Raw genomic sequence first — 12,558 nt, 5'->3', positions numbered from 1 at the left:
AAGGCAGTGACCCAGCCCCTAGCGCTCAAGGAATTCCCCCACGGACTGGCAGATGACAGGGGCTAGTCTCTTCTCTTCTACCTTGGAGGAGGCTGCATCTGGTGGGAGCTAAGCTATAAAAGCTCAGACCTGGTTCTTCATGCACCCAAAGCTGACCACCTAGTGGCCCCCCATAAGGACAGTTTTGTTCCCCTGAGGACAACTGGCAAAGTGCAGAGACACTGGGGGTGTCCCACTTTGGGATGTGGTGCTACTGGTGAGCAGCAGGTGGAGACCAGAAATGTTGTTCAACATCCTACAATGAACAGGATGGGCCCATCACAGAGAGTGATCTGGGCCAGTGCACCAGTAGGACCAAGGCTAAAGAACCCAGCCTTAGCATGAGAACCTTGTCAGTCCTTCCATCCAGCCAGCCAGCCAGCCACCCATGCACCCATCCAGTCAACCATCCATCTGCCCATCCATCCATCCATCCATTTACTCACCCACCCACCCAATCATCCACCATTCAACCATCCATCCATCCATCCACCCATTCATCCATTCACCCATCCATGCATCTACCCATTTGCCCATCCAACCACCCATCCATCCATCTACCCACCCAGCCACCCATCTACCCACCCATCCCTCCATCTACCCACCCAGCCACCCATTCATCCATCCATCCATCTATCCATTCATCTATCCATCCACCCACCCACCCACCCATCCACCCATCCATCCATCTATCCATCCATCCACCCACCCATCCACCCACCCACCTACCCATCCACCCATCCATCCACCCATCCATCCATCCATCTATCCATTCATCTATCCATCCACCCACCCACCCACCCATCCACCCACCCATCCATCTATCCATCCATCCACCCATCCATCCACCCATCCGTCCACCCATCCATCCACCCATCCGTTCACCCATCCACCCACCCATCCACCCACCCATCCATCTGTCCATCCAACATGGGTGGATGGGCAGATAGACAAATGGATGATGCCTGGATGAAAACATGGACAGATGGGTGGGTGGAGGGATGGCTCGTTCATGGATGGATACATAAGATGCATGCTGATGGATTTGGGGTAAAATTCTAGAGATTTGCTAACCCTGAGAATAAAGGGCTCAGAGCAGAATACAATTTTACAAGCCTGTGTGTAATCCTCCATACAGTTTAGCCAAAATAAGAAAACTCCCCACACTCTCTAAGATCCTCTGGCCTCCAAAGACCCCCATTCAGACCTTCTCCTTGGCCCCCACTTTTCCATAGTCTCCAGTCATACTGGGGATCAGCGTTTCTGTGAACACAGGATATGTGAGTATCTTTTGGACTCACGGCTTTCAAATCCTTTGGGTCTGAACCCAGCAGTGGCATTGCTGGGTCATATTGTGATTCAGTCTTAAGCTTTTGAGGGGTCACCATATTGTTCTGCCAAGGGCCACCTGGAGCCCCAGGAGCTGGAGAGGCAGGAGGAGCCTCCCTGGAGCCTATGCAGGGAGTTCAGGCTGGGACCCTGGTCCAGCTTCTGCCCTCCAGGGCTGGGGTAGGGGGGGTGGTTCCTGGATTACTTTTAAGTCTCTTTGTTTTGGGTTATTTATTACAGCAGCCCCAGGAAAACCCTCACAAACTCAGCCCGGCCTCAAGTTGTTTGAGAGGGCTATTTTCACTCTTGGAAAAGAATCATGTTTGGTGCTGAGATCCGCAGCACTAAGAAATTTTCATTTGCACTGGTCAATTTTAAGTGAATTATTCCCCTAAACTGCACACACACAGCACCATCCCACCACCCAAACCGCACTCTACCTCAGTGTGTGGTTCCCATAGCAACCAACATCCCCGATGCCCAGATCATCTGCCAAGATCAGCAGGATGTTTGGCTTGGAGGCGTTCGGTGACTTCGGCTCACAGGTCTGCAGAAGCCAACATAGAAGGAGGAGAAGCAGCGTGGAGTCCCTGCAGAGGAAAACAAAAGGCAGAAAATAAATGTACAAGATTTGGCATGCAAAGTATACACCATGCACATGTAGATGTCAGGGGTCTATCTATCTCCTATGATGCTAACTGAGCCCCGAGAGAATTATCCAGCTGTGGGAAGCCTCTGCTTTTGCACGAGGTCCAACAGCCCAAAGCGAACCAGGGTGGAGTCACTACTGCTCATGGCCACACAATCAAGATGAGCTGATAGGCCCATTTCCTCCCTGCACCCAAACTGGAGATTCTCAGCAAGCAATCAGAACCTGAGCCCTCATAATAAGAAGGTTCCCTCCACTTCAACCCCACGAAAACAGCGCAGGGGACCCTCTTTGTCCTCCGGGGACACATTCCAAAACTCTCAGGGGAGGTAGAAAGTTCAGCTTGTACCTAACCCTATACTTTTCCAGTACATGTACATGACTGTCATAACGTATGATTTATAATCTAGGCACAGCAAAGGATGAACAGGGCAAATCATAACCAAATAAAACAGTTGTAACAATGTGCTGTGACAAATGCCTGACTTACAAGACTTTCACTTTCTGCTTTTTCCCACTTATTTTTGGACATCCGGGAACTGAATCCTGGGAGATTTCTGACCCACTGTGATGTCACAATGTGTGTGTGTGTGGCGGGGGAGGGTAGCCAGAGGGAAGGGGCGGGGTCTGCCGTAGATCTTGTGCGCCCTGGGAGTGGGGGATCCCAGGCCAGTCTCTCTGCTGGAGAGAGGGGGATACTGGAGGGCGCAGTGGGCGGACTGGAGGACCCAGAGCAGGACCGGCGAGTCCTAGCGCTGGGAGGGGGACCCAGCTCTGGCGGGGGGGCGGGGATGGAGGAGTCGAGGTCCGCACCCTGCGGTTTTAGTGGGCGGTGGGAGGGGAGGTCATAAGGCCGGGCACAGCTGCGCTGGGGCGGGATGGGGGACTTGGGAGCCAGGAGCAGGACGGGGCGTGTCCTAGAGTGGGGTGGTGGGCGTGCTGGGGGTGGAACCGGGACCAGCCTGAGAGTTGGGCTACGCGGAGCTTGGGCTGCGAGGGGGACGCGCCCTGCAGCTGGACTGCGCCTTTCTAGGGAGACCCAGGGTGGAGGGCGGTGCAGGGGCGTGTTCTAACGTGCGCAGTGGACTCCAGGGGGCGGCGCAAGGGGCGTGCCCTAGAGGGGGCGTGCTGGGGTTGGGGCAAGGGGCGAGCCTCAGTGTGGGCGGGCAACGGAAAGCTGAGGCTGGGAGGGGACGCGCCCAGGAAACCACCAGGGCCTGTCTAGGGGGAGACTAGGCCTTAACGTGGGGTGGCGCAAGGGGCGTGCCCTAGGTGGGGGGGGGCTGGACTTGCTGGGGGCGGGACAGGGGCGGGCCTCAGTGTTGGGCACCGCGGAGCTGCCCAGGGTACACACATGGGCCCAGGAGCGAATTGGGGAGTGACTTAGAAGGGGACCGGGCGGCGCAGGGGTCTAGTGGCGGCCCTAGAGTTGGAGGGACCGTCAGTGCTGGGGGGAGGGGAGAGAGGCCCGGGAGCGGGACAGCAGTGGCTTAGACTGTTCCTGGGGGCTCCCCAGCAGCATCAGGGAGGGGGCGCGGGGCGTGCGGGGGAGACTCAAGCCGGGCCCCCGAGTCGGGACCCGGTGGTTTTCGGGAGTGATGGGGCGAGACGGCCTTATGGGGAGGGGACCGGCCAGGAGTCTCAGCCGGGGGTCAAGACCGTGTTGGGGGAGGGGCAGGATTGTGTCTTAGAGTGTGTGACAGGCCATGGCTGGGGGGGGGGGGGGACCAGGACGGGGCACGGAGGGCTTCCAATTTATTGGGGAGACACGGGGCATCGGGCCGCGTGTCTTAAAAAATGTGTGAGGGGGGTATGTCCCAGCCGTGTCAGCGTGGGGCAGGGGACGTGCCTTATAGAGATTGTGGGACTTGGCCATGGGGAGGGGTCCCGGCTCCGAATGGGAGAGGCAGAGCGGGTGTTAGTGGGGGGACACTCCAGCGCATCTGTGCCGACCTGGTGGGGGGGGGGACACAAGCCGTGAGGGGGCAGGGAGCGGGTCTTGGAGGGGTTCCGAGGCCCGAGGGTCTCAGCGTGGGGAGGCGAGTCTCCGAGGCCCCGGGTGGGGGCGTCGCAGGCGCAGTTTCCGCCGCTCGAACCGGCCCCCCCTCCTGCTCGGCCCCCCACCTCCCTCTGCGCCCCACCCCAGCGCTGCTCTCCGGGCTGCGCAGAGAAGGCGCCCGGGGCTGGGTTTCGGTGACCCGCCATTTCCGGGCACCTCTGTTCCTTCCCAGGGTCTCGCGCTTGTCCCCTCCCCAGGCCTGAGTGGCTCCGCGTCCCGGGGTCCCGCGCACCTGGCGGTGGCCGAGGCGCGTCCCCGGGGCCTGCGAGCACTCCTCTGCGTGGATCCCATGGCTGCGAGCTGGCGCCGGGGCAGGACCTTGACCCCAGACCTGGGCTGGATCCCGCCCACGCTGGCGTCTCCGCCCACCGGGCTGCCGGGCGCGCTCCAGGACCCCCATGGCTCACCTAATCCGATTAACCTCCCTACTCCGCGCGTGAAAACTGGTTCTCCGGGTCCCCACCGCCCGGTGACGCTGGGGCTTTGGATGGAGCCCTAGCAGGGTGACTGCTCCAGGCAGCCAGGGAGGCCTATGGGACCCTTTTTTAAAAAAAATTCCTTCCAGAATGTCTTGGGACAGCCCCCCCCCCCCCCCCCCCCCCCCCCCCCCGTCCTAGAATTGGTGCGAATTCAGCTCCACCAGGCTCCGTGTTTGGAATCTCCAGGGTGCCGGACTCTTGCTCCTTTGTGCGCGCAGGCCCTGGGGTGAAGCCAGAATTAAACCGGCAGTCAGTATAGACAAGGAAATGGAGTGAGGCCAATTCTGATGAGTCCGGCAAGTTGGAGACTGTTCCCTGAGGGATTGAAATGTTAGTTCCTTCGGAGCCCTCCCTCCACCCTTTTGGAGAACCTGCCCTTGAGCCAATCTGCTGCTAAGATAGCTTGTCCCAGGAATTGCCCCTCCCTATGGGGAGCTACAAGGTTTTTGGTTAATTGTCCTTGGCTGCTCCACCCTGCCCTTCCCCCTTCAGCTCATCTGGTTCCCACCTTTGGACCAGCTCAGGAGCATCCCTGGGCCTAGTCAGGTTCCCAGGAAGGAGGAAGATGAGGGGAAGAAGGCCGCAGAACCAAGGAAGCCTAGGACACATAAAAAGGGCAGAGCACCTTGCTTCTTGGGATACCAGGACACCCGCTATGGCCCCTTCTCCCTCCCAGGAGAAGTCTGTGTCCCCCCTTTTTAAATAAACCCTGCTTTATATGCTTGCTTCCGCGTGCTCCTCTAACGTTCAAACTTCAACATGTGGGAAGGCAGAACTCCTCACCAGTAACCTCGGTATCATTTGGAGGTCCTAGGAGCTCCTGATGCTTAAGTGCAGTTAGTGCAGCTGCTGTTAGGTTGGTGGTGGCGACTTAGTGGCGACTTAGAACAAAGCAGCCCTCAAGAACATCAATCAGATGCCAGTGGAAACGCCTGTCAATCAGCCAGATCTCCTGACTAACGCCTGTCAATCAGCAGGACCCCCTGGCCAATCCTGGAGTTCAGCCAACGCCCCTGACCAACTCCAAAGGGTCAAGGGACCCTAAAAACACCTTTTCCTGTCCCAAGCCCTTCCCTTCCTGCTGTAAGCCCCATAAAAGTCCAGTCCGGTCGAGCTTCCACACGGTTTCTCCTCAGACCCTTCCCCTGTCCCCTCCGTGGGTTTAATTGAGTGCTTCTCCGGGAGTGATAACTCAATAAAGTCTGTTCAGTGGCCCTTTTAAATCTGCCTCCTTTGGTCGCTGCCTGCCTCCCCTGATCTGACAGCTGCCACTCTTCAAGATTGGGGTGAAGGGCTTCCCCACCTAGGCAGCTCCCAATCACCTGTTCAGTACAGAGCAGGCATGTTGGGTTCTGCTGAAGCTACTTCCCAGTTCTTCTTCTTTTTTTTTTTTTTAAATTAAATTTCTCTCTCTCTTTTTTTTTTTCTGGGGTTTTTTAATCAGGAGTTGGTGAAGGGGTTCCTGTAATCCGCTGTCTGACAGGGTCACAGTGTGGGGGATGCTGTGGCAGGACCACACCATCTGGAAACCAGAACCAAGGGGAATCTTAAGTGTTTTATTTATGATCCTCATGATATGGAGAACAGGGCACTCGTCAATCCATAATAAAAGTACACGTAGCCTGAGAATGCAGGAAAATTCCCAGAATGAGACCAAGGACACAATTGAGACAGGCCCCAAGGTGTGTTTCAGTATCTCTCAGGATACAAACAATAGTGTCATTCCTAAAGAAATTCACAGGGAGAAGATTACAAATCAAAATTCCTGAGAAAAGCCTAACCGACAAGAAATGTTTATCCCAGGGTTAACAATGTACACTGATCTCCCCACCCTTTCTAAAGGCACAACTCGTGAAACAGCCTAGTTACAGAAAAACAACCGCTGTGCCAAGTGTACAAGGACCACCATGTGTAGCTTGCTTAATTAAAGGAAGATTATAGTATTCCCCTCCAGGACAAGAGGCTAATAAAAATACACCCCCCACCCCATTAACACACCCTCCTTTGCCTCACACAGAAATTCATGATGAAATTGAGAAAGACATAGTTAATATTAATGGCAAATGGGTTGAGGAGCAGAGCCTGCCCTTTAGTTAAAAGATTACCAAGACACAAGACTTGGTGTGCTTTGACCAAGGATCAAGAAAACTCTTTAAGAAAGCAATTAAATAGGTCATGTGAAAAAAAGGAAATTACTTTGGAAATTAAAAATAGAAGAATGTAAAATTAATATAGATATATTTTAGAGTCACTTCGGAATAATAGGGCTTTTACTAATTTAAGTGTGTTTTACTATAGGGGCTGGGGATGTGGCTCAAGCGTAGGTAGCGTGCTCGCCTGGCATGCGTACGGCCCGGGTTCCATCCTCAGCACCACATACAAACAAAGATGTGGTGTCCGCCGAGAACTAAAAAAAAAATAATAATAATAAGTATTAAAATTCTCTCTCTCTCTCTCTCTCTCTCTCTCTCTCTCTCTCCTCTCTCTCTTAAAAAAAAAGTGTGTTTTACTGGAACTTTAGATTATAAGTAAGAAAGTCACTAATAATTGTAGGTGTGCTTTAAAGTTAAAGGTTAATGAAATAATTATAGGTATGATTTAAAGTTAAAAGTTAATAATAGACCAGGAGACCTGTAGTCGAGTTGTGAAGTATAGTGTTAAGGGCCAGGTTACATGAGCAATGACCAAAAGACTCCGTTTTACCCTGAGACTCCATATGATGGAAGAAAGGCTTCTCCCATGGGAAAGCCCCGCCTCTGTACCCATTAATGGTTTCCTACAGAGCATACTTGGCAACACAAAACAGCAATTCTTACACAATGTGAAACTGTTCTCTTTGCTTTCCATTTTTCTTGGGCAATGTCCCTTGTCAGAGATTGATTGCCTAGACCTTAGTAACCACTCTCTAACTTGTACCGAACTAGGGTCATTTGGACCCACTTCCCTTCTGCTGGCTTGCTGCTCTGCCAACCTGGAAAGTCCTGTGGGGAATACCAATGTGCCCACTGCATTGTCTCGATAAATGCCCAATTCAGCTTCTGCACCTACTTGCTTATAGCTATGTCCACCCAGGTGTGTTTTTTATCTTTAAATGTCCTAAAATGCTCAGGCATGGGGCTGTTCCTGCAGAGAGAGTTATGGGTCCTGCAGGGAGCTGTCCCTGGCTGGCCAGCTAAATTCTGTCAATTTGGACAGAACTGGGACTTGGTGTGTTTTCTGAGTGACCTGCCCCACAACAGTGTGGACCTAATGATTAAGGTGAAAATGTAAAATCTTACTCATGATTGGCAAAGGATACAGGAAAATATTTTAAACCATGTCCTCAATGTATCTCAGGTAATCAATATGTCAGAAAAGATTGTGACTCTTGAAAAGTATGTACATCAAATAAGTTTCGGGCTTTGAGGTTATTTATTAACTACCTGGAAAGATATTTGCAAAAAAAAAAAAAAAAAAAAGATATAAAAATAAAGGTCCCCCTAAGGGCAGCAGATTCCTTTTGAAGGCTGCTCAGAACTTGCAACCCGCTATTTTTCAGGACCACATAAAAATTAATAAATTAAATAAAGTTTTTGTGTCCAACTACACCTAAAGATTTTTTTTTTCTAAAAATTAAAAAGTAGGGACAGAGTAATACTGAGACAATCTCGGTGAATGTGCTTGTTTCTCTGTGCACCATGTCGCCCCTTGACATGTCTTGACAACATTTCAATATCTTGCTGAACCCCACTCCTCAACCTGGGCCCAGGGATATTTTGTGTCACTGATGAGGCCTCTTTGGTCCAGGTCCCAGAGACACCCTCATGAATAAAAGCAAATCATTGGCCTCAGCCCACAGGAGAAGGGGGACTGTCCCAAGTCTCCACGGAGTTTCCTAAAACGTGAGGATGAAGAGGAGCAAGGAAGAGGTACATGTGCTTGAAAAGGAGTCAACAAGTTTACCCAGAAGGTGACTTGTTCATTGGACACGGGTTAGCAAGGCAGTGAGGTTTGAGGGTGGCGCTAATGAAACATACTTAAGCCATTTCAATGTTTATATCATTCTTCATGTGGGAGGAGAAACATGTTCTTCAGAAATAGATCTGAAGCGGAATTTGAGGAACAAGTGGTTAAATGTTTAGTCACAGCATTCAGCAGAAATCCTGGGGCAGGAAACACAGAACACAGGAAGAGTTTGCAGCCCATTCACAAATTTGCCCTGTGGCTGGGCAGGGACAGGAGGTAATGAAGAGGCAGTGCTTTGATGGACAGCTGAAGCTGGAGAATGAACCGAACTCCCAGAGTCCAAGTTCACAGTAAGGATGTGACTCCGATTTCCTACTTGGATTCCGAATTATTTTCTTTCTGTTATTATTGTTCTCTACCTTTAGTTTGCTATGAGTGATGATTGATTCAAGACTCACATTATAATCTTACTGCTTTCTGCTTGCTAAATGACCTTCTACGAATCTTCATGATTTCATTGAGATACTTGGGAATTATTTCCCAGAGCCCCGACCTGCATTCACTCAGGCAGCCAGGAGGGAGATCTGGGGCAACGTTGGGACTAGTTTGCTCATTACCGTTTCCTGATCTGGGTCTCAGGTGCTGATCAAAAGTGGGCCTGGGGGGTTAGCCATGCTGGGATTGTCACTCTCTTGAAAGTGCCTCTGTGTAGAGCCCTCCATCACCTTTGCAGCCCAAGGAGCCTGGGACACTGTCCCCAGTCACAGAGCTTCATGTCCCCTCCCCCTTGCAAGAGCAGCCTCCAGAACCCAGCCTCTTCGTGGGAAGAAGATGTGGCATGTCTGTCATCCTGTCATTGCCTCCCCTCCCATTGTCCTCGTGGCACCCCACTCTGCAGACACCAGGCCCTTCTTCAGGCCCCAAAGTAGCTTGCGATGGAAGTTGAGCCTGGAATGTTCATTTTGGTCAGAATGTGAAAGGATGCTTCCATATCCACTCTCCACGGAGGCCCTGAGGGCAGGAGGATCATGAGGTCAGAGCCAGCCTCAGCAAAGACAGGTGCTAAGCTACTCAGGGAGACCCTGTCTCTAAATAGAATACAAAATAGTGCTGGGAGGGGGCTCAGGGGTTGAGTGCCCCTGAGTTCAATCCCTGGTACCCCACCTCTCCAAAATCAGCCCCCTGTTCCTGCTGATGAGAAGAACCATGACCTCTGAGACAGAAGCTCCCCGGCTTCTCCTTTACTAACAAAGCAATAAAACTTATTTTCCCTCCAAAGCTGTGTCCTGATTATTGGACTGGCACTGCAGACAAGGATGGAGTTTTCAGTAACTCCTTAACCTCATGTATTTTGGAAAAGAATGCATGTGCAGGTCAGCATGGTGGGCCCCATTTTACAGGATTATTCTCTTAACCTTCTGTTGCCACCATTCTAGTGTGTGTCCCCTAAAAGACGAAGAGACACGGGTACAGAAAAAGCACAGCTTTCGCTGAGAGTCTTTCAGGATGGAACACCTGGGGGAGCAGGCAAGTTACAGTCAGCATTTTATCCTCTGGTTCACAAGGTCCCCCCACTTCCCACCCCAGTTTCTTGTTGGCAAAGTACTATGGGGTGTACCAACTTCCAGATCTTCACCTGGGTTTCCCACTGGGCTGTTTAAAGAAGTATGCTGCTGGGCAGAGTGGCACATGCCTGAAATCCCAGTGGCTTGGGAGGTTAATGCAGGAAAATTGCAAGTTTGAAGCCAGCCTCTGCAGCTTAGTGAGGCCCTAAGCAAATTAGGCAGACCCTGAGTAAAAGTAAAGAGGAGCTGGAAATTTGGCTCAGTGGTTAGGCAGCTGCCGCAGTCTGGCTGGGCACAAAATCATGAGCCACTCACAGCTTTGTAGATTCAAACAGCAATTCTTTATTCCTGAACTCACACCGGCCGTCTACAAACACGTTCTGGGGAAATCCATGTTCTGTACCCAAATCCACCTCCTCTGCCTCCCAAATACTCTCTGAATTCCGGGAGAGACTCAAGGGGAACTCAGGCAGCAGGATACGCCCTATTCCCAGCAGGAATAACCTTAAACCTGGAACCGCCCTAAACCCGATTGTCCTAAACCAGGAATTCCCTAAATCCAAGGAGAGCCTTAAACCCTGATCCGCCCTAAACCCGGATCCGCCCTGGTCCTTGAGCAAGGTCACCTTACATGCAATGTCACTGCAAAATGTCTAAGGCAAGTCCTACTTCTATGAGTCCTTCCACTAAGCAACATGGGGTACGCTGGCTATTGGCTCTCAGCAGGCAGCCCTCAGTTAAATCCCTGGTATCAAAAACCCCACATATTTGTATATAAAGCAATACACCATTAGTTGTCCCCACCTCCTTTTGTCCTTTTGTGCCAGGAAAGTCTTCTTGGATTGAGTGCATCTTGGACGTAGACCGTTTTTACTTTCCTAAATCAACACTGTTTCTTTCTCTCTTGGTCAGGGTGACCCCTCCCCTACCTCCTGTGTGTCCAGGGTGGTTCAGGTGCATGGACTCGGGATCTGCCCCATCCACAGTCTGGGGCTGTACGGTAATTCTCCATTTTACTCTACTTGCCCTCAGGCTGCCTTTCTTAAGTCTCAACTCTACATTTAAGGCAACATACTATATTCTGAATATAGATCAGTGGACTTTTTATTTCTCACACCAGGTACATCTAATCAGAACAAGCGACACATTCATACTAACAACTCCAGCTAAATAGAAAACCATTATCCTACCTAGCTCTCCATCCTTCCACAAACAGTTGTAAGTCCTTTTCTACATTCCATTTTTGTATACTTAGTCTTATACATGTCATATCTCTAAAATTACAAACTAAATAGTACCTGGCTGGAAAAGTTATTGCATCAGGAAATTCGAAATTCTAAGTCTTTTGAGGAAGTTAAAAGGAGATCAGTGATGCAATTAAGAATTTTGTTTCTTATTTTTATTATTTATTTATTTATGGTGCTGGTGATTGAACTCCGTGGCACTTGACCACTGCACCACATACCCAGCCATGTTTGGTATTTTATTTAGTGTCGGGCTCTCACTGAGTTGCTTAGCACCTCATTTTTACTGATGCTAGAATCGAACGAGCAATCCTCCTGTCTCGGCCTCCTGAGCCTCTGGGATTACAGGCATGAACAACCATGCTTGGCCTAACCCTCTTATTTGTCAATTTCTTCATTTGATTGATAGTAGGTTGGAGTCACCATCTGGAGTTATTCTCTCAGGCCCATTACAGTTATGCTCACACCCACCTTCTTTGAACCACAACAAAAGGGATGCTCAGAGGCAAAGTGCCTGTGCCCTCAATTCAATCTCTATAATGGGGGACAATAAAAGCACCTGGAATTCAATTCTCAGCTCTGGGCAGCTATGTGCCCACTTTTCCACACCGGTGGGAATATGACTTCTTACACAATAGCCCCCCTTGGCCATGGGCAATATTGTTAGGTAGAAAGAACTTGGGCCAGTGAGAAGGAGTAAAAGACTTCACAAAGCCCAACTTAAGAGCAGAGAATAAAATTGGACTTAATTTCCAAGAGGGGGTAGACATGACAGGCAGTATGGACCCCAAGTGGCATTTTTTTATGGCTTATATGCAGGGTTAATGGGCCAAGCTGAGCAGGATTTTCGTTTCTCTCTGGTTTGACTATCAGTTGAAACCCAGGAAGCTGAGAGCACTGGGTCAGCTTCTGGGGGTATGTTGCTTTCTAGGGCTTGTGGCTTTTTTGGAAAACCTTGACATGGAAAGAATACACTGGAGGGGGACTTGTTCCTGACAAAGTGAGGTCAGTCCATGCAATAGAGTGACATGTGTCAAGGGGGCAAGTGAGTGTGAGCTCACAGACATGTTATAAGACCACAGATGCCTGAAGCTTAAATCCTACAGATAATACTAAATCCTAGATACAATTTTCCCTGTGCATACAGCCTAGAATTATCCTTCTGTAAAACCTCAAAGTCCTTGTCAGCACCTGAAGACAGCATAAGGACAGGGTTTCCTTGTCTTCCTGGTGTAGCTGCACTGGTCAA

The 12,558-nt window shown here is 50.7% G+C and overlaps 1 protein-coding gene across 1 annotated transcript in view; it reads right to left on the bottom strand.

The window, feature by feature from the left end:
- The window catches only part of LOC143639739 (arylsulfatase D-like), a 13,093-nt gene extending 8,709 nt beyond the window's left edge, over window positions 1–4,384 (bottom strand). Inside the window, exons 1-2 of the mRNA XM_077107778.1 lie at window positions 4,309–4,384; window positions 1,809–1,958 (exon numbers count right to left, since the gene is read on the bottom strand). Of these exons, the coding sequence (XP_076963893.1) occupies window positions 1,809–1,958; window positions 4,309–4,367 (209 nt within the window). The 5' untranslated portion in view covers window positions 4,368–4,384. The remainder of the gene's footprint in view (window positions 1–1,808; window positions 1,959–4,308) is intronic.
- Window positions 4,385–12,558: the final 8,174 nt, after the last annotated feature.

The sequence above is a fragment of the Callospermophilus lateralis genome, chromosome Y (assembly GCF_048772815.1).
Source record: "Callospermophilus lateralis isolate mCalLat2 chromosome Y, mCalLat2.hap1, whole genome shotgun sequence".
NCBI classification, from domain to species: Eukaryota; Metazoa; Chordata; class Mammalia; order Rodentia; family Sciuridae; genus Callospermophilus; species Callospermophilus lateralis.
Note: the sequence above shows the minus strand (reverse complement) of the source record. Positions and strands in the feature narration are given on the sequence as shown.